At 39.8% G+C, this 22,972-nt stretch overlaps 1 protein-coding gene across 2 annotated transcripts; it reads right to left on the reverse strand.

The window, feature by feature from the left end:
• Positions 1–14,926: 14,926 nt before the first annotated feature.
• Positions 14,927–22,396, reverse strand: LOC149144501 (RAF-like serine/threonine-protein kinase PRAF). 2 transcript variants are annotated; one of them, XM_089449038.1, is made up of 9 exons: positions 22,113–22,396; positions 18,081–21,841; positions 17,892–17,978; positions 17,627–17,779; positions 17,357–17,520; positions 17,099–17,246; positions 16,121–16,243; positions 15,890–15,977; positions 14,927–15,681 (listed from the first exon to the last, which is right to left on the reverse strand). In XM_089449038.1, the coding sequence occupies exons 2-9, from the start codon at positions 21,798–21,800 to the stop codon at positions 15,467–15,469; spliced, it is 4,698 nt and encodes a 1,565-aa protein (XP_089305164.1). In that variant the 5' UTR covers positions 21,801–21,841; positions 22,113–22,396; the 3' UTR covers positions 14,927–15,466. The 2 variants fall into 2 exon arrangements, 1 of the variants encoding a protein (XP_089305164.1); XR_016264664.1 differs by having other exon boundaries at positions 15,642–15,681; positions 15,890–16,001.
• Positions 22,397–22,972: the final 576 nt, after the last annotated feature.

Below are 22,972 nucleotides of genomic sequence, written 5' to 3' on the forward strand. Positions count from 1 at the left end.
TTAATAGTTTATTTTTTCTATTAAATCAATTTTATTAAAAAAACCCCTTTATTTATCCTTGGTGATTTAAATAATCTATTAAATAAGTTAATTTAACAACCATAATAAATAAATAATTAAAATTTTATAAATAAATAATATTATATATTATAATATTATATAATATATAATATTATTATAATATTTTTAATTATTTATTAGGGAGAAAATTTAATTTGTATAATTATAATATTAGTTTTTTACTTTTGACTAAAATAAAATGGTATTACATTCGAATATATAATAATTTAATTACTATAATTATAATATTATTTTTATTTTTAACTTTATAATATTATCTAGCAGTTTTTCTATTTAACTGTTGATGGTCAATCTAGTCAACTTAGCCATTTGGAGGATCTGCTCTCCCTATTTAATATGCAGCCATGATCTGACTCCTCAACTTGTTGATGGTCAATCTAGTCAACCTAGCCATTTGGAGGATCTGCTCTCCCTATTTAATATGCAGCCATGATCTGACTCCTCAACTTGTCCTAACGATGAATCACACTAATTGGTTCGAAATGCGTCAACAAAGATCTTCTAATTTGTTAAGCTTGTATAGTTAACATTTTGATATAAGTTTGTATAATTAGTATCTTCGTATAGTGAAATAAAAATGAATATTTGAAAGATAAAACCTAAAATTAATACTCGAAAGACAAAACGTTGAAAAATTTATAATGAAAAGCACTAACCAAGTTAGCATGACATGTGTAAACATAAAATGAGATTTAACAGAGAGCAAGAAAGAGAATATAAAACACAAATAACAGTGGATTAAAATATTAATGAAATGAAACATTCTTTATAAAATATCAATAAAATAAAACATAAAAGTACAAAACATTGAAAAGATGAGTCTGCAATGCAGCCAGCCTTCATAAGTGATGCAATGCATGCTTCATAAGAAATCTCATGAAGAGAGAAAAACCAAAAAACTGAATGTAAGCAGCATGAAGTTAAAAGCGTAAAGTCTATAAACAGTTTGTTATAAGAGGAGTCTGCAATGCAGCCTTCATAAGAAATCTCATGTAGAGAAAAACAAAAGAAATCTCATGCAGAGAGAAAAACAAAAAGGCATAAAGTCTATAAACAGTTTGTTATAAGAGGAGTCTGCAATGCAGCCTTCATAAGAAATCTCATGTATAGAAAAACAAAAGAAATCTCATGCAGAGAGAAAAACAAAACACTTGAATGTAAGAAGCATAAAGTTAAAAGCGTAAAGTCTATAAACAGTATGTTATATTAATATAATATTGTTGGTTTCCCCTGGTTGAAAAAAAAAAAGCGTAAACTGTAATGTTTGAAAGCAAAAGGCTTTCCACACGTTCTCATCACTACCATGCTGTTAAACACACGTTTTCATCACTTCCACGCTTCTTAGATGAAATTTTATGCAAGTAGGTACACACCTTTTCCAACGAAGTACCAAGTAATCTTACAGCTTTGTGTAGTTGGAGTCTTGGTAGCGACCCAGACCCATGTGTCTTTGATAGTGGCCTCCGAAGAATATATTCTGAGTGTTTGAACCAGGAGCATAACATTGTCTCACTTTTTTGAACCAGCGGCTGTTGTGGTTTTTTTTAGCACCACTGTTAGTAGCATGAGTGTTTGAGGGGACATAGAAAGCTTCCTAGAGATAGTCTTTGGGTTGATTGTAGACCAGTGCTTAAGACATCTTAAATAGAGAAGCGTAGGGAAGATTATATGTGAGGGGTCTTTGCAGCTCTCCAATTGTCACGTAATAATAAAAATAATAAAAAGGGCTTGGTTCAATAAGCCTTCATTAAGGTAGACTCAAGCCAATACATAGATCCAAATGCGAGGGGGTATATCGAGGCAACCTCAAAGAGAAATGTCTTGCTCTGGTGGCCGACAGACAACAATGATACAGCTTAACACTGAAATAGTAGTGAAGGTGGAGAGAAGGAGAGGAAGAAGGGCAATAGATGCGTACGGCTGTAAACAAACGGAATCCTCTACAACAATATTCTAGCATAAATATGGAAAAGGAAGGAGGTGAAATGGTAGAAATAGTGGGGTGCTAATTAAGGTTTCATGTCAGATATAACATGGATACCATTATCTTCCAACAGCGTGAGTAAATTTAGGCTAACACAAGTACTATAGGTTAATTGAATAACACAAATAAATCTGTAATTATTACAGATATTGTAACCTATTGAATAACACAAATAAATCTATAATATAATGCAAGTATTGTTCTCTATTTAGTAGCCTAGATAAATCCATAAATCATAGAAAAACCAATAGCTTCATTACACTATTTCAGAAAAGGGAAAACACAAATGAAATGAGATTTACAAAGAAGAAACATACTACACATTGATCTGCTTTGAATCACCAAGGAAGTTTCATCAATACTTTAAGGGTCCAAATATCAGTCCATTACATTCAACATGTGTCACTCTCATCCCTTACAAACAGGCCATTTAGAACCAAGAATGGTATCTCAAAATTCAGACCCTCGCGGGAGCGAGATTCCAGAACCTCCTTAAAAGCGTTGCTTCCCCCTATTTATAAGAAGAGGGAGAGCTTGGATTACAATTACAAAATATCTCAGCCAAAGGCCAGTTGTCTGATGTACTAGCTGCCTTGGCCTATGATAACTCCTGCTGCCCAAAAATATTTCTAAGGATCTGATCCCTTTCTTGGAAACAAACAAAAATTACAAAATAATGCAAAGAAAGAGGAAGATTGAAAGATGATGGAGGAAGTGCCCCCCTTGTTGTTCCTGTGAAAGGCCTCTGGTCAAGCCACGTCTCAGCTGTGATGTGCTTCTCCTGTTGTTCGATCGTTTCCTATCACTTCCGCCTTAACTGCCTGAATAGCTCGTTCTCTGGAGTAGGGAGTGGGTCGACTGTGAGTGTTTGTCACAGAGTAGAAATGGAGCCCCTCTCAACAGTCCTTTGTTGTGTATAGGAGTGGAGCACCATGTCATGCCATTAAGTCTTCCTGAGCCCCCCTTACTAGTTTACTGTTGTGCCACTAATTCATTCAATGCTTTCAGCTGCCGACCCATCCGTCTTTAAAACTCTGTACCATGTGCTCGGGGCCTTACAGCAACGGGACCTTTCCTCTTAAATCAATGTTTACAGGGCGGGACCTTCCGATCTTCTTTAGCCCCTTTACTTCGACCCCTTTCTGTAATTTCCTTCATATGACTAGGGGCTTGAACCAGGTGCTTAGCCCTCGGGCGCTAAGGCCTTTAGACTCCTGTCCGGGGAGCTTTTTCCTTTGTTAATTATAATCCCACACACCAACAGTTTATAGCGCTTGCCTTTGATAACACCCCTTGATACTTGCGATAGTCGATCTGCGGGACTGGGCCCACCCGGGGTATCGTAATCGTAACACGTGAGAGAGAGACCCATCCACTTATTTTCATAGCGCAGGCCGACTTGTCTGGACGCGAAACTTCATAAAGCGTGACACATAAAATATCGCATCCAGGGGGATCTTTCGCATATCGCAATCGCAACTAGGAAGGAACTTCGGCGAAAGAAAGACTTTGCTTTGTGCGATCGTTGATCTCCGGGACATGCGATATGCAGGACCTTTAATATCCTGCCACGTGGCCCCCTGGAGGAGAGAGAGGGGGGTCCGCTTGCCCTTAGTTTTTCAGTGATTTTCTTTGTTAAATGAAATTGGCCCCTCCCGACGCTTTAACACTTAAGGGCCGAATTATCGGCGATTTTAGTGTTTATCGGCATTCGGCAATATTCAGGACCTTGTGCCTATGCACACCTCTTTGCGTCTGCGATCGCCAATATGCGATATTGGCGTTCAGCGTCATGAACCACCGATACGCTATGTGTCGTGGATTATCCGACCGTCCATTACAATTTGTGCTCTGCCTTAGTCTCCCTGATAGCCGATTTGCGATATCAGTTGATCGTTGATCTCACTGCCTTCCTTTGCTACCGAAGGAAGCTCCGATTGCGATTTGCGATGAGCCTTTTTCTTTGGGCTATTTCCCTTTCTTTTCTAGCTTTCCAATGGTAACTCTAAAATCGCTCCAACTTCTGATCCAAAAATCCATTTTTGGACTTCCACATACCGTTGGAAAACTTATCACGAGCACTATGCAATGGAGAGGGTTTGATTTAGCTTTGAAAGATTTTGTGGCTTGGAAGATGGCTTCAAACTTAACTGCTCTTTTGCACTTCAGGCAACTAAAAACACATTTAGAAGTGAGTGACAACATTGGCTCCAACTAGGAACAGTGCCTTGTTGGCAAGGTGCTGAGAACCTCCAGACCAGTGGTCTTCACCATTGGGCATTGAGTTAAAAATATAATGAACTTGTACAACCATAAAATCTCCATGAAACTTTATTCGCAGAGAGTCCTTTCCTTATCAAACTAAAACGCAAAAAATAAATTCTACCAACTAGAAAGTAAATGCTCAACTAGTGAGCTTATTTATATCAACTCCTACCTGCGTACAGGGCTCAATTCACCTAAGTGAGTTCAACCCTCCAATGGAGCCAGGCCAGCGTTTGGGTGCTGGACCTAATGCCTCCCTTTTGTTGAAATTTAAAAATTAAAACAAGCATGCACCATGAAAAATCTTCAAATAAAAAACTTGATGCATACTCCAAAAACAACCTCTGATGTTGACCAAAGAATGTGCTAATGTAATCAACTACAAGGTCATAGGACCGACAAGAAGAATTTGTGGCTACCTTATTGCCATGAAAATTCTGTTGACCGATATCTTCTTGGTCAGGGCAGCCACAAATACTATTCAGCTACTCAACTTAAGATTTTTCAAGAAAATCTTGTTGTTGATCTTTTTCTACCCATTTGTCAACGAGCCAACCCTCTTGGAAATATGCAATAGAATCTTCAGTTTATGAACTGTAAGAGTCATAGACTGGAGGGCCTACTAAGAATTCCTGGCAGGAATCTTTCTACAACCAACAGTCGCAAAATCTGCTTGATCCTTCAACTTTGGGCTCTTCTTGAAAAAAAATTTGCTATGATCCTTCTCCCCACTTGTTTGTAAGTAGATCTCATTGACAATTTATAACCACCTCATCCTCCTCTGAATCATATGAATCATAAATCGGAGGAGGTAGAAATTTAGACAGTGGAGTCGCCAGGATGTTTGCTATAATATTGAAATAGTGGAGTCGCCAAGGTGAGAGATCTTCAACCCACACTTCCCTTGCTCACCTAACAGAGGGAATGTAAAGATTTTTCGTACCCAGGGAAAAAAATTATAATCCACTCCTCAGCAATGGCATCAGAAAGATGTTGTGGCTTTTTCTAACACCACCTTCAGCAACACGAATGTTTCAGGGGACATAGAAAGCCTCCCAGAGACAACCTTTGGGTTGATTGTAGACCAGTACCTAGGACATCTTAAATAGAGGAGCGCATGGAAGATTATCTATGAGGGGTTTTTGCAGCACTCCAATTGTCACGTAATAAAAAGATAATAAAAGAGGCTTTTGGTTCAATAGGCCTTCATTAAGGTAGACTCAAGTCAATACATGGATCCAAATGCGACGGGATATATCGGGGCAACCTCGAAGATAAATGTCTTGCTCTGGTGGCCGACACACAACAATGATACAACTTAACACTGAAGTAGTAGTGAAGGTGGAGAGGAGGGGAGGAAGAATGGAAATAGATGTGTAGGGCTGTAAACAAATGGAATCCTTTGCAACAATGTTCTAGCAGAAATATGGAAGAGGGAGGAGGTGAAATGGTAGAAATAGTGGGGTGTTAATTAAGGTTTCATGCCAGATATAACATGGGTACCATTATCTACCAACAACATGAGTAAATCTAGGCTAACACAGGTATTGCAGGTTAATCGAATAACATAAATAAATTTCTAATTATTATAGGTATTGTGGGCTATTGAATAACACAAGTAAATCTGTAATATAACGCAGGTATTGTTCTCTATTTAGCAGCCTAGATAAATCCATGAATCAAAGAGAAACCAATAGCTTCATTACACTATTTCAGAGAAGAGAAAACACAAATGAAATGAGATTTACAAAAAGGAAACATATTGCACATTGATCAGCTTGGAATCACGGGGAAAGTTTCATTAATACTTGAAGGGTCCAAATACCAGTCCATTACATTTAGCATGTGTCGCTCTCATCCCTTATGAACATGCCATTTAGAACCGAGAATGATATCTCAAAGTTCAGACCTTTGCGGGAGCGAGATTCTGAAACCTCCTTAAAGTGTTGCTTCCCCCTATTTATAAGAAGAGGGGGAGCTTAGATTACAGTTACAAAATATCTCAGCCAAAGGCCAGTTGTCTGATGTACTAGCTATCTCGGCCTGTGATAGCTCTCGCTACGCAAAAATATTTCTAAGGATATGATCCCTTTTTTGGAAGCAAACAAAAATTACAAAATAATGCGAAGAAAGAGGAAGACTGAAAGATGATGGTGGAAGTGCCCCCCTTGTTGTTCTTGTGAAAGGCCTCTCGTCAAGCCACGTCTCAACTGTGATGTGCTTCTCCTGATGTTTGGTTGTTTCCTGTCACTTCCACCTTAACTGCCTGAATAGCTCGTTCTCTGGAGTAGGGAGTGGGCCGATTGTGAGTGTCTATCACAGAGTAGAAACGGAGCCCCTCCCGACAGTCCTTTGTTGTGTAAATAAGTGGAGCACCATGTTGTGTCATTAAGTCTTCCTGAGCCCCCCTCCCTGGTTTACCGCTACGCCACTACTTCATTCAATGTTTTCAACTGTCGACCCATCAGTCTTTAAAACTCTGTACCATGCGCTCGAGGCCTTATGGCAGCGAGACCTTTCCTCTTAAATCAGTGTTTACAGGGCGAGACCTTCCGATCTGCTTTAGCCCCTTTACTTCGGTCCCTTTCTGTAATTTCCTTCATATGACCAGGGGCTTGAACCAGGTGCTTATCCCTCGGGCGCTAATGCCTTTAGACCCCTATTCAGTGAGCTTTTTCCTCTGTTAATTATAATCCCACACACCAGCAGTTTATAGCGCTTGCCTTTGATAACACCCCTTGACACCTGCGATCGTCGATTTGCGGGTTGGGCCCACCTAGGGTATCGCAAACGCAACCCTGAGAGGGAGAGACCCATCCACTTATTTTCATAGCGCGGGTCAACTTGTCCGAACGCAAAACTTTCATAAAGCATGACACATAAAATATCGCATCTAGGGGGATCTTTTGCATATTGCAATCGCAACTAGGAAGGAACTTCAGCGTAAGAAAGACTTTGCTTTGTGCGATCGTCGATCTGCGGGACCTTTAATATCCTGCCACGTGGTCCCCTGGAGGAGAGAAGGGGGGGGTGCCAGGGGGAGAGCGGGGTCCGCTTGCCCTTAGTTTTTCAATGATTTTCTTTGTTAAATGAAATTGGCCCCTCTCAACGCTTTAACACTTAAGGGCTGAATTATCGACGATTCTAGTGTTTATCGGCGTTCGGCAATGTTCAAGACCCTATCCCTGTGCACACCTCTTTGCGCCTGCGATCGCCAATATGCAATATTGACGTTCAGCATCATGAACCATCGATATGCTATGTGTTGTGGGCGATCCGACCGTCCATTGCGATTTGCACTCTGCCTTGGTCTCCCCGATAGTCGATTTGCAATATCGGTTGATCGCTGATCTTACTGCCTTCCTTTGCTGCCGAAGGAAGCTCCAATTGTGATTTGCGATGAACCTTTTTCTTTGGACTATTTCCCTTGTCTTTCTAGCTTTCCAAGGGTAACTTTAAAATTGCTCCAACTTCTAATCTAGAAGTCCATTTTTGGACTTCTACATACCGTTGGAAAACTTATCATGAGCACTATGCAATGGAGAGGCTCTAATTTAGCTTTGAAAGCTTTTGGAAGATGGCTTCAAACTTCAATGCTCTTTCGTACTTCGGGCAACTGAAAACACATTTAGCAGTGAGTGACGACATTGGCTCCAACTGGGGACAGTGTCTCGCTGGCAAGGTGCTAAGAACCTACAGACCAGTAGCCTTCACCATTGGGCATAGAGTTAAAATTATAATGAACTTGTACAACCATAAAATCTCCAAGAAACTTTACTCGTAGAGAGTCCTGTCCTTATCAAACTAAAACTTTACTCGTAGAGAGTCCTGTCCTTATCAAACTAAAACGTAGAAAAATAAATTCTACCAACTATAAAGTAAATGCTCAACTAGTCAGCTTATTTATATACAACTCCTACCTGCGTACACGGCTCAATTCACCTAAGTGAGTTCAACCCTACAATGGAGCCAGGCCAGCATTTGGGTGTTGGACCTAATGCCTCCCTTTTGTTGAAATTTAAAAATTAAAACAAGCATACACCATGAAAATCTTCAAATAAAAAACTTGATGCATACTCCAAAAACAACCTATGATGGTGACCAAAGAATGTGCTCATGTAATCAGCGACAGGGTCATAGGACGAACAAGAAAAATTTGTGGCTGCCTTATTTCCATGAAAAGTCCGCTGACTGATATCTTCTTGGTCAGGGCAGCGGCAAACACTATTCAGCTCCTCAGCCTTAGATTTTTCAAGAAAATATTGTTGCTGATCTTTTGCTACCCATTTGTCAACGGGCCAACCCTCTTGGAAATCCGCAATAAAATCTTCAGTTTATGAACTGCATGAGTCATAGACTGGAGGGCCTACTAAAAATTCCTGGCAGGAATCTTTCTGCAACCGACAGTCGCAAACTCTACTTGGTCCTTCAACTTTGGGCTCTTCTTGAAAAATTTGCTACTGGGATCCTTCTCCCCACTTGTTTGTAGGTAGATCCCATTGACAATTTGTAACCACTTCATCCTCCTCTGAATCATATGAATCATAAATCGGAAGAGGTAGAAATTCAGACAATGGATTCGCCAGGATGTTTGCCATAAGATTGAAATAATGGAGTCGCCAAGGTGAGAGATCTTCAACCCACACTTCCCTTGCTCACCCAACCGGGGGAATGTAAAGATTTGTCGTACCCAGGGAAAAAAATTATAATCCATTCCCTAGCAACGGTGTCAGAAAGATGTTGTGGCTTTATCTAGCACCACCTTCAGCAGCACGAGTGCTTCAGGGGACATAGAAAGACTCCTAGAGACAGTCTATGGGTTGATTGTAGACCAGTGCCTAGGACATCTTAAATAGAGGAGCGCATGGAAGATTAGCTATGAGGGGTTTTTGCAGCACTCCAATTGTCACGTAATAAAAAGATAAAAGAGGCTTGGTTCAACAAGCCTTCATTAAGATAGACTCAAGCCAATACATGGATCCAAATGCGAGGGAGTATATCGGGGCAACCTCAAAGAGAAATGTCTTACTCTGGTGGCCAACACACAACAATGATACAGCTTAACACTGAAGTAGTAGTGAAAGTGGAGAGGAGGAAAGGAAGAAGGGAAATAGATGTGTAGCACTGTAAACAAACAAAATCCTCTGCAACAATGTTCCAACATAAATATGGAAGAGGGAGGAGGTGAAATGGTAGAAATAACGGGGTGTTAATTAAGGTTTCATGCCGGATATAACATGGGTAACATTATCTGCCAATAGCATGAGTAAATCGAGAGTAACACAGGTACTACAAGTTAATCGAATAACACGAATAAATTTGTAATTATTACAAGTATTGTGGGCTATTGAATAACACAAGTAAATCTATAATATAACGCAGATATTGTTCTCTATTTAGCAACCTAGATAAATCTATAAATCAAAGAGAAACCAATAGCTTCATTACACTATTTCAGAAAAGAGAAAACACAAATGAAATGAGATTTACAAAGAGGAAACATATTGCACATTGATCTGCTTGGAATCACCAGGAGAGTTTAATTAATACTTGAAGGGTTCAAATACCAGTCCATTATATTTAGCATGTGTCACTCTCATCCCTTATGAACAGGCCATTTAGAACCAATAATGGCATCTCTGAATTCAAACCCTTTGTGGGAGCGAGATTCCAGAACCTCCTTAAAGTGTTGCTTCCCCTTATTTATAAGAAGAGGGGGAGCTTGGATTACAGTTACAAAATATCTCAGCCAAAGGCCAGCTGTCTGATGTACTAACTGCCTCGGCCTGTGATAGCTCCCGCTGCCCAAAAAGATTTCTAAGGATCTGATCTCTTTATTGGAAACAAACAAAAATTACAAAATAATGCGAAGAAAGAGGAACACTGAAAGATGATGGTGGAAGTGCCCCCCTTGTTGTCCCCGTGAAAGGCCTCTCATCAAGCCACATCTCAACTGTGATGAGCTTCTCCTACTATTTGGTTGTTTCATGTCACTTCTACATTAACTGTCTGAATAGCTCGTTCTCTAGAGTAGGGAGTGGGTCGATTGTGAGTGTATGTCACAGAGAAGAAATAGAGCCCCTCCCGACAGTCCTTTGTTGTGTAAAGGAGTGGAGCACCATGTCGTGCCATTAAGTCTTCCTAAGCCCCCCTCACTAGTTTACCGTTGCGCCACTACTTCATCCAATGCTTTCAACTGTCGACCCATTAGTGTTTAAAACTCTGTACCATGCGCTCGAGGCCTTACGGCAACAGGACCTTTCCTCTTAAATCAGTGTTTACAGGGTGAGACCTTCCAATGTGCTTTAGCCCCTTTACTTCGGCCCCTCTTTGTAATTTCCTTCATATGACCGAGGACTTGAACTAGGTGCTTAACCCTCGGGCGCTAAGGCCTTTAGACCCCTGTCTGGGGAGCTTTTTCCTTTGTTAATTATAATCCCGCACACCGGCAGTTTATGGCGCTTGCCTTTGATAACACCCCTTGACCCCTGCAATCGCCGATCTACAGGACTGGGCCCACCCGAGGTATCGCAATCGCAACCCATGAAAGGAAGAGACCCATCCACTTATTTTCATTGCACGGGCCGACTTGTCCGAACGCAAAACTTTCATAAAGCGTGACACATAAAATATCGCATCCAGGGGAGATCTTTTGCATATCACAATCGCAACTAGGAAGGAACTTCGGCGGAAGAAAGACTTTTCTTTGTGCGATCGTCAATTTGCGGGACATGCAATATGCAACACCTTTAATATCTTGCCACGTGGCCCCTTAGAGGAGAGAAAGGGGGGGCGGGGGGATCCGCCTGCCCTTAGTTTTTCAGTGATTTTCTTTGTTAAATGAAAACGGCCCCTCCCACCGCTTTAACACTGAAGGGCCATATTATCAGCGATTTTAGTGTTTATCGGCATTCGACAATGTTCAAGACCCTATGCTTGTGCACATCTCTTTGCGCATGTGATCGCCAATATGCGATATCAGCGTAAAGCATCATGAACCGTCGATTCACTATGTGTCGTGGGCCATCCGACCGTCGATTGCGATTTGCGCTCTGCGTTGGTCTCCCCGATAGCCGATTTGCGATATCAGCTTATCGTTGATCTTACTGCCTTCCTTTGTTGCCGAAGAAAGCTCCGATTGCGATTTGCGGTGAACCTTTTCCTTTGGGCTATTTCCCTTTGTTTTCTAGCTTTCCAAGGGTAACTTTAAAATTGCTCCAACTTTTGATCCAGAAGTCCATTTTTGGACTTCCACATACCATTGGAAAGCTTATCACGAGCACTATGCAATGAAGAGGGTCTGATTTAGCTTTGAGAGCTTCTGTGGCTTGAAAGATGGCTTCAAACTTCACTGCTATTTTGCACTTCCAACAACTGAAAACACAATTAGCATTGGATGACAACAGTCTCACTAAAGATGTTCAAATAGGAAACCACTATATGGCATCCCTGCTTAAGAACAAACCCAAATTGGAAACCACTATATGTCGTCCCTGCTTAAGAACAAGCCCAAATTGGAAACCACTATATGTCGTCCATGCAAAGACTTCTAGAAAATTAGGGACTTAAAGCTTTGGTGGAGAAGATATTACCTCTTTGCTCAACTTTTGAAAAAAACGATGCTCTGAAAGTTGAATAGCTACAGAAAGAGCTATATATGTTTGTAAGATTTGAATAGACCTGCCTTGTGGCTAATGTTGCGAAGGGTGGGGTGAGACTAACTCTAAATGGAGAAAGGCGCCAAGAGAGATGTCTATACCAAGCAAAATAAATGCGAAGATCCTTCGACGAGAGTTACAAAAGAGATGTTAAACACTGAAAACTCACCACGAAGTGGAGCTGGTTGGTATGCTGTTTATAAAAGCTGGCAGACTTAATGTGCATCACTCCAGCTTTAATGCATGACTTATTGTTACGTCCATGCCAACTCAACAAAAACCACGACCAAATTCACTAACTTCACCACCTTTGTTGGCGTTGTCTATTGAGGCCACAATTTTACCCGTAAATTTTTTGGAATCTAGTGAATTTTGGATTGCAAAATTTTAGTTTTTTAGCATTTCAATCAAAATTTTATTAAAAAATTTAATACTAAAAATGGATTCAGCATCATCAAAAAAAAACCTAAGACATCCCAAATTTCACAATTTGAAAACTATAATCTAATTTTATTTTTTTTAATTCCAAGCAAATTTAACCAAAAATCTGCCAAAAAAGCAAACCTTTTCTGAGCGAAAATATCACTTGTTAGCCTACACGATAAATCAAACCCATATCATGAACACACAGTATATATATATATATATAGACTTTGCATATAATCATAGCCATAAACCATATAATATCAATATGGGTGCCATGTTTCGAACCAAATGTGTATGGCATGTTTTAAATCTTACACATGCCACGTCAATACTTAAACAACGCTTCTTTCCGAGATGAGGACCTGCGTGCTATGCTTAAAGGGGTATAGTTTCGATATGAGGTAAGCACTTCTTTTAATGAAACCCTTAAGCATTTACAAGAAGGTTCATACAGGTTAGGCTTTATGCCTTAGAGTGGGTTACATGTTGAAACCATCTAGTATTTGATTTCGATATGAGGTAAGCACTTCTTTTAATGAAACCCTTAAGCATTTACAAGAAGGTTCATACAGGTTAGGCTTTATGCCTTAGAGTGGGTTACATGTTGAAACCATCTGGTATTTGATCAAATGCAAAACCGTCCGAGATGAAGACCTGCGTGCTCTGCTTTAAGGGGTATAGTTTCTATATAGGGTAAGCACACTTCTTCTAATGAAACCCTTACCATTATAACAATGTTCATTCGGGTTGGGCTTTATTCCTTAGATCTGGTTACATGTTGAAACTATCTGGTATTTGATCAAATGCAAAACCACAAGAAATAGATATGTGGTTTAGTAGAGCTATCATGGCCTTCCAAACATCAGAACTTACTCATGAATGTCACAAAAACGTGTCACAGCAGTTCTTGTTTCTCCTTTTAAATGCCATGTGAAGTTATATGAAACCAATTGCATTATGAACATTGAACAGAGAAGCGTTCATCAACATAGACATGTGATGCATCAATAAAATCAACACACCACTGCTTTCATGCCCAATGTAAGTGCCATATCAGATAATTACGGACTTTTTCTAAGGGACCCACCCACTTTAGTTTCTTGTTTAACACAGAGATATATGCTTTAAAACATTTTGCACGCCTTCAAAGTAAATGGACAATATATGAGTCAATACCAAGAATATATGTGGTGACTAGATTCGATGGGGCATGTCTTTACTAAACCAATATGGATTACATGAAGAGGGAAACTGAAAAGTTGGAATGAGACTCGAAGCAACTAGAGGTGGAGCATTTCCAACCTAGCTGATGATTTCATACCTCAACTGCAAGCAATGAGGGACCTAAATTCACTGTTAAAACATAAAAGAAAGCCAGGAAGAACCACTCAAGGAAGATCTAGTCGTGCCCATTGACGATAGACGCTCAGCCAAGTAACTCAGCCAGGAGACAAGTAAAACAGAAGTCAGCCAAGTAACTCAGCCGGGAGACAAGTAAAACAGAAGTTCCCCATTTGACAACTAATAAGACTCACGACAGGGAATATTAAGGATAAAACTGTAAGTTTAATTAAATTTTTGAATTCCGAGAAGAAAAAGGTCTATTTTTGGATGAAGACATCCAACTCAGGGTTTTGATCTGGCTAAGACCTAATTCCAGAGAGAGACTTGTAATATGGACCGAGACTGCTTCTATAAACGTATCTCTTCCAACCAGAAAAAGGACCAATAATACTCTCTTATTATTCCATACTAATGTCTTCCTTAAAGGGACTTTTGGATATAATAGCATTTTTTTTTCAGAATGACCTCCAAACTCCAAACCACAGTCCCGTGGTAACAACTGAGAGCAACAGAAAGCAGTAATGAACCGTATCACTGAGATCATGTGTGTGTTTCGTTGTAGCAAGCAAATAACTATGACCTCACAATTGCCACAATTGCTTCTATCACTTCTTATATAGTATATCACATCACAGAAATGAGTTTATGGCTAACAAGTTTGAGTTCAGTGTTACAGAGAGTTAAACATGGAATGTTACATAATTTATGGGCTGTGGCAGACAAAAATGACTTTGTGTCTCAGCTGCAGCTGATATATAACGGTCCAAACTTCCAAATATGTCATCAGTGTACAGATATTACCCAAAAAAATGTCATTAGAAAGCAATCCTCTCTCATCTTTTGCCCATTTTTTCCTTGTAAATAGATGTCAAGTTCAACCACTAATGAATGATGCAATGACGATGATACATTGTCTCAGCTGCAGCCAGAATAGAACAATCTAAACTTCCAAACATGTCATCAATGTACAAAGCATTACCGGAAATTTCTTTTAGAATGTGATTAGAGAGAAAATGGCTCTAATGTTTTGCACATATACTCTTAAGACTTGTAAATTGAAATCAAAGTTCAACCACTGATTATTGATGCCAGACAACGATTTTCATATGTTCACAAATACAGGATATCCCAAATCCTCGGGGTTTTACATAACAAACACGCACATATACAATCAAATCACAATAACAAATCAACTTCAAGATTAATTCAGAAATAAAAATTCTTTTTTACATTCTGTTTTCAAAACTGGTAATTTTATAATGCAACATGCTTAAGATCTGAAACTCGAAGAAGCTACAGTTTGTTGTGGTTGAGCTATTTCTGATTCATCTGTCAAACTCCAGTCAACTGCATGTGACTCCTATGCGAAAAAACTGAAAAACAAATGACATTAGAAAACAATTTTCATAATATGCTGTATAGGAGCTCTCCTTCATACCTATTAGGAAATAGGCAACCATTACTACATACAGATGCCCTCCTCCAACAAGCAGTGAGAATGTATGTAGATTTGTGGGCAGTTGGACAGAAATATAGCAGCATGAAATGGGCAACTAAGCATAATACATATGCAACGATGCCCTATTTCAACAAGAGACAATAATGTTGCAATGATTTCAGGAAAGCCTCCATACTATATGGACAAAAATATCACAAACAGAAAATTGCTTGCAAACAAAAGAATACCAAATGCTATACATATGTGGGTTTAAGCTTGTTTCTGAGCATGCGCTTGAACTGGAGCATGATGACCTTGTCCCTTGGAATGAAGTGATGCTGCCATTGCCCGTAATTCATTGACAATTTCAGTGAAAGAAAGTCTTGCAGCGGGGTCAGCTGACCAACACTGTTCCATTAGTGACCGCCATGAAGGATCACACCAGTTAGGCACAGGTGGTCTTAATGTATTGCTTACTATCCCTCCTGAACAGTCAGCCCAAAACAAAAACCTCAGATATGGGAAGATCATAGAACGAATCATATAGAAACGTTGATGCCTCAGAAATCAGAAGATCATAGAAGAATTTCTATGTAATGAACAATTTTCACATCCTCAATCCTCCATCTAACACAAATAAAAAGACAGCTCAAAATTGGAAAAAAAAAAATAACAGAGCTTCCAGCTTCATACCAATAATAGCTCCATAATGCATATCAGCATAAGGTTCATCACCAGTGAGAAGCTCCCACATTACTATGCCAAAGGAAAACACATCAACCTGAAGCCAAATTCAAAAAAAAAACTAAAAACAATGTCAAAAACACTGAATTAGGGCCATAAACTATTGCTTTTCACCTCCCCAAATAGTTAACCAAAAATCTAAAATGGAAACCTTTATATGACTATACACCATTGTTTCACCTTTTCAGAAACCTTGCTACTGCTACCATTTAAAAGCTCCGGAGCCATCCATGGAAGGGTTCCCCGGACACCACCAGAGACTAAAGTCTGATGTTTGATTTTGGACAAGCCAAAATCTCCAACCTGAAGAAAATAAAGGCAGAGGTAACATATTAGTTGATTTCCGTTGTCAACTAACTTACTGTATTCATGCATTTTAAGGCATTTCACAAGTTCAAGTCTTGAAACCTCTGGATACCAAGTTAGTAAGACAGAAGCAGGTCAGAGGATTAAAATTCAATTGAAGCAACAAGCCAAGTGTAAATCACAGGTATGCAATTCCAGGCAACCTTGAACGAACCCTCTACACCTATCAACAGCTTTAATTAACTAAGCCACCCAAACTGTTTCACTACTGACCTTAAAGAGCTTTATGTTCTTTAACTAAGAGCCAACAGATATATATGTTTCTCATAGAACAAGATGCAATCTATGTTACAAAGTTCGTCGAACTTTAACCTTGAGGTTCAAATTTTGGCGAACCTTAAAAAAAATTTGAGGTTCGGCAAACCTCATCGAACCTTATAGCCATTAACCAAGTCCATGGATCAAAACTCATAAACTCATGTCACAACTCAAGCTTGTAATTTATCCTTGCAGTTTCCATGTCTGTGATAGCATTTTTGATGTTTACTGATGTTGATTTCTTACTATTTTATCTTATAATTCATTTGAAATATATATATATATAGACGAACCTAATGGTAAACCTCATCCGAACCTCATTAAAAAAATCGAACTCAAACCGAACCTAATCATTGTTGAACCCAAACTCAACCCAAACCATGTGACACTAAATGCAATTAAGACAGGATTGGAGGCCTTTTGCACTAGAAAAGCTGTAATTTTATCTGTGAAACTAAACCTTTAAAAGTATATACGCAACAATGCAAATCAAAGGATAGAGTATACCATTTACTGAAAACAATATCCATGTACCTTGCATATAGGACGTTGAGGATCCCTCATGTTAACTAGCAGATTCTCACATTTCAGATCGAAGTGCACAACTTTTTTGTTATGTAAATATTCCATTCCAAAAGCAGCATTTGTTGCAATTATGACCCTTTTGCGGTGATCAATTGTCCTGCAAACAGCAATGTGACTTATAAACTATTTAATAATCAAATAATTTTCTACCTCTTCGTCGCTTCTTGAACCAGGAAGAACAAATACCCTTAACAACATAATTGATACCTATCCTTCCAATGCAAAACCTGTTTGAGAGAGCCATTCACCATATATTCTGTTACAGTTCCCAAGGTTCCACCAGGTCCATCGGGTACTACACCATAGAAGGCCACAATATTTGGATGATGGAGTTTTGAAAGCAAGCAAGCTTCACTCCAAAAATCAGCTCTCTGTGGAATTATGACATAGTATGTTATGCACATCATAGCAACATATAACTGATAGGAAAGAAACCATAAACTGCACCTATTGAAAACTTCGGATTGAGGATCCCACCAGACGATCTTGCTGAGACGGCCTTCCTGCAAAGCAACTATTTTTTATCCGTTTAATTGCAACATCTGATCCCCTCCATTTACCATGGTATACTGTTCCAAAAGTTCCAGAGCCTAGCTCTTTCAATTCTTCAAGGTCAGCATTCTTTATTATCTGTTGACAAAAACATATGATAAAAGGAATATTTAGAATAAAAATGACCAAATTATAGGGACAATAACTTATGATCCAATTAATTATCATATTGATATTGAAATATTAAAACCTGCAACCCATGGAGACTAGCTTCAGCTTCAACATTGACTGCATCACTAAGTAGGTCATCATTATCTGAGTCCTTAACCTTAGCATCCTAAACACAACAAATGTCAGCTCAATGTAAATCAAAATGCATCTGCTAAAAACTTCCTAAGAATGTTAAAGAATAGATAGGAGGTCCCTAAAAAACCCACACCTCTTCATTCATAAATTTATCCTCCTCTGCTGCCTCAGCCACTCTACCATTTGAAGTGTGTTCCTCGTGTTTTACAACATCATTGACCTGAGCCCATTCATTCATTGATAATGTTGGAGCAGGAAGAAGAGGTGGCCGAAGAGCAACTTCTGCCACATTCTCTGCTACACTCTGTAACTCTGCTTTGACATGCTCATCTGACATACCTTTCTTTATTCTTGCATGGGTAGAGATAGCACCTTCTCCCTCAAATTGGGGGCTAAAAGAAACTGAATTACCACTGGACACAGTTGGAGTATCCTTAACCGATGAAGGAATAAAGGCAGTTGGCTCAACCATCCAAGCGGTTTGCAATGTTTCTGAAGTGGGTAAGTCAAAAGATAAAACGTTAATCATATTTGTATCAATGATACTGATTGGCAAGGTTGTAACTTCAGGGCCAGAACTTCTTGTCCCTCCATCAGAAGAGGCTTTGGGCAAAATTTTGGATTGCACATAAACAGACTGGTCATTATTGTCATCAAGAAGGCTCTTAACAACTAATGCCGGTTGGTGGCCTTGAGATCCATGGGATAGATGACTTGGATTTTCATTAAAACAACTAATTGTAAGATTATCAACGTCCTGGTGTGCCTTGTCACTTGCCCTTAAGGGTGATACATTCTTGGATTCAGTTTCACTTAAGTTCCCTGCTTGTCGAAGGACATCCATAGACACTTCATCTTTAGCAAGAACTGCATCTAAGCAGTTACCCAACCATGTTTCTGAGTTCCTTAACGGTACTTGCTGGTTGATAGAATGCTCTGTAACAAGATGAGCTCCTCTATGATCCTGTATACTATCCACAGAGGGAGGCACTCCCATTTCTTTTGTTTGCCTAGTAAGTTCTAATGCTTGTAAAGGTTCAGTAAATAATCCTACAACTCCAGGCTGTCCTAAAATGGCAGGCCTCTTTGTATGTGTTCCCTCAAATAGATTATAGGTCTCAGGTTTCTGATAAGTTCCATGCGAACAATCCATGCCTGGGCCCAAACCGGCATTAATGTCTTCTGTAAAACCCATCACGGTGTAGCGTTCTCCAAGTTGTGCATTACTAGTTTCCAACAACTGAGGAATCTGTTCATCTTTAATTCCAGTTTCTGGTATTTTTGGTGACAAAACAAATTGTCTGGTGACGTCACTGTGCTCTAACATTCTTTGTTGTAGCAATCCATCAGTCCTATCCTGTTTTTCATGGAAGTTAGGAAGAACAGCTGGTTGTTGCACTACAGATTCTGAGGGACTGCTTGTTACTGTGTAGCCTTGCAGTCCAGAAGAATTCAGTTCCATTTCATTCCCGTGTTGACCACTTCCACTCTTTCGACCATTCATCCCTTGGCAATCTTTGAATATCACTTCATCTTGCAATGTGCTTGGTCCTGTATACAAAGGGACTGGCCTTGCTGAACCATCAGAATGTAAAACCTTTTCATATACAGGTTGAACTGGTTTCACCCTTTGATCAAGTAACGATGTATCAGAATATGCATGACTCAATGCCTGTTGGTGAGATACGTGGTCGTGAGATATGGCCTGCTGACATCCATATTGTTGCTCAATGGAGAATATCTGAGGAGGAATAAATTTTTCAGAGGTTAACTCACGGTAACTAGCTGGAGTTGTGGTAGGATAAAAAACTCTTCCACCTTGATCAGTATAGCTGTACACAGCCATTCCATATTGTTGTTGTTCCAAGTTCAGAGCCATGGATGCACACTGCCCTTGTATTGGCTGCAGTGGTCCTGTCGTTTGCCGACTTACAAGATGAGGTGATGGCGGATCAGACCCCACCATCTGCAAGCCTGTCCGTTGAGTTGAAACAACCTTGTGATAGGCACCATTTACCATATCCTCTTGTAGCCTTACCTGATCAGCCTGTCTGAGATTTGTGGCCTCATTGTTTGCCAACTGCTGACTAAAAAGGTGTGCTGAAAAAGTAGAATGGTGCTGAGGATGCTGTTGCAAATTTCCACCTTCAAATACAGCCTGATGTGTGTAATCCATTCTCTTGTAACTATCCTGATGTGCATCAGGTTGATGCTTCCGTGGAGATTGGTATAAGGAGGGTGGTGGATGCTGAAAAACAATGGTCTGTGGATCCATGACTGATTGGACATCCAACCTGTGATCCAAAACAAGCATTCCTTGGGAGTCAACTCTTGTTAATATGGTGTCATCGACTCGTTCATCACCACGACGGAGAAGCACTGGATGGCCTAAAGGAGGGGACAAAACAGGATCTGTCTTAGAAGACACTTCTGGAATCCTTGGATCTGGAAATCGGTAGTGGAGATCAGGCTGGCATGCAGAAGAAGTTACAGTTCCCCCGTAGTCCTGCTCACTTTCAGATGGCCTAGTTATATATGAGTGGCCACTGACCTTCAGGGGTTGTTCTGGAAAAAACATAGGAATATTGGCAATGGTAGACTGCTTAGCCCGAATTGACAAAGAGGATAACGGAGGTAAGGATGGTGGCAATGTTACAGGAGCACTTGATATTGGTTGTTTTGAAGAAAGTGGCACTTTAACTAGCAAATGCGCTGGATTTGTAGTATCATGGGTAGGTTGTGCGGAAAAAAATGACTGAGCTACATTTTCTTGAGCTCTTGGACTCCCACACTTCTCTGAAGCCTCGTGCGCATTCATCTTCTCCGCTTGTAGCATAGATGTAGATTTTATACTGTCAGCGTGCTTTCCGAATCCTGTCTCTGGGATGCCAGAGATGCCATTGACGGCATCAACATATCGTTGCTTGGCGTTCCACTTATCATTCATTGCATCAAAATGGCTGAGATCATAATCAGCTGTGGAAAATAGAAAGACGCGGAGCCTTGAAGAACCTTCGCCGCCCTCAAGCCTGGCATACTCTTCCATCATATTCTCAAGGTCCTCGTCACAAGACACAGAAACTAGGGCATCAAGATCCTCGTCCGGTAATTGATACTTGAGAATCAGAGCTTGGCCGTAAGCATCTGTCAGCTTCTGCACAAGCTCCGCATAAGTAATACCTTTATTCACTGTAATGATCCGCGTCTCTCCACCCACATATCTAAGCCTCCCATCACTAGGCCTGGGAAGAATTTTACCACCAAAGCTGCACATAAGCTTCACCTTTCCCATCGGTTGATCCCGGTGCTGTTGAAATTCGGCCAGCCGAGCCCCATGAGACCCCGACCCTTCCTTGGACCGGTTTTCATCCTCATCCAAAGACCTGATACTCTGCATTCCTCTTGCGGAATCTCTACATGCCTGAGAATAACTACTCCCAGCCTCCAGATTATAGCCACCTCTCTCCGCAATCGGTATCATGCCTTCTAAACTGTCACCAGACCCCATTCCACCCCCACCCAGAATGCCCGTCATATCAGTATAATAAGGGGTCATATTGCCAAACTCTCCCGGCCCTTGGACCACCAATACAGATCTACCCTGCAGATTGGGTTTCATGGGCATCCTCGATGCTTCGTGCCGAACTTCCATCTCGATCGCAACCCTAGCCCCCTGCTGATCGGCATAAAAATTATCCCCGACAGCATGGAATCTCTCATCGGATTTATTAACCACCAAAAGCTTATCATTGGGGCGATAAAAGGACTGTGCATTTGATGAATTGAAGGCTTCCGATCCCAAATGTCTGTAAACAGGTTCCTTCTCCCCCGATTCTCTTAAATTCTCTTCCATGTTCTATAACCCTTGCCTCGGCATAAAATCTCATTCTTACACTATCACATACATAAGCTACCCAATCAGAAGAATACTAATAATAATAACACAAGCACATAAGTAATCCAATTTCATACCCTGCAACGAATTCCCATTCAAATTTCATACCCTACAAAGAACTCCCAATTCAAAACTGATATTGAAATTGGGCCTTTCATTTACCGATAAACAAAACCCTCACCCGATTCAACGGAAGTAAAAAGCAACTGACAGAATCCACTGAAAAAACCAAACACTGATTCAATCCAATTGATGATTCAAAACAAGTACCTGGAAACTACGCTAGCTGTGTCTATAATCACGAAACCCAGACGCGGAACTAACAGGCGATGAAGTTTCTCTTATCCATAACCGTTCCAAAGATCTTACGCGGAGTTTTCTCTTCTTCTGCGTGGCTTTTCTTTCCCGTATTCTCGGATCGCCAGCTTCCCATGGTTTAACTGGCGGGATTACAAATCATCGTCGAGAGGTCGGTTGTTCGAATCCTGAAGTGTGCTTTGTCCGATGCCAAAATTTTCCGAACTTTCACTCTAACTCTAATTTGTGCTTATTTTGCTCTTGCCTCCTCGTGCTATTATCACAGAAATTCAAAATGTTAAGAGAATATTCTGGTAGTGCGACCACCTGCCACGTGGAATGCTTCAACACCCGCCGTTGCGGTGGAGTCTTATGTAACTGAGGGTGTTGTCCAGTAAATAAATAAATAATTTATTAAAGTAGAATGAAATCACTGGCCCATCCCAGTTGACATTTCAGTGAGAGGGCTAAATTGACAATTTCACCCTTCAAGAATTTTGATCTCAATTTTGATTTTATATTTCATAATATCTATATTTTTTAAATTTAGTAATCAAATCATTATTCAGAAGTAAGTCCGTGTTTCCACAAAAAAAATAGATCAATTTGGTGTCTAACTTAACTATGATTTTAAAATTAAATAATAATAATATAAACTAACTAAATTTTTAAAACATTATTAAATGTATTTACAACAAAATTAATTTATTCTCTTTATTATAAATTAATGAAATTCAATATAATTTGTAAAACAAATAAAGTAAATTGATATTATTAAAAAAGAAAAAAATTATTTTAATGTCAATAAGACTAAAGATAACCTATGGGACAGA

This window comes from Pinus tabuliformis, chromosome X (genome assembly GCF_031772625.1).
Source record: "Pinus tabuliformis cultivar Carrire ecotype Pingquan chromosome X, CPIR1, whole genome shotgun sequence".
Lineage (NCBI taxonomy): Eukaryota > Viridiplantae > Streptophyta > Pinopsida > Pinales > Pinaceae > Pinus > Pinus tabuliformis.

Coding starts and splice junctions, on each gene's coding strand:
- LOC149144501 (XM_089449038.1), bottom strand. CDS start 21,800: ATGGAAGAGAATTTAAGAGAATCGGGGGAGAAGGAACCTGTTTACAGA. Junction 17,979..18,080: donor ATAAATTTATGAATGAAGAG/GTGTGGGTTTTT, acceptor TGTTGTGTTTAG/GATGCTAAGGTTAAGGACTC. Junction 17,247..17,356: donor GTTTTGCATTGGAAGGATAG/GTATCAATTATG, acceptor TGCTGTTTGCAG/GACAATTGATCACCGCAAAA.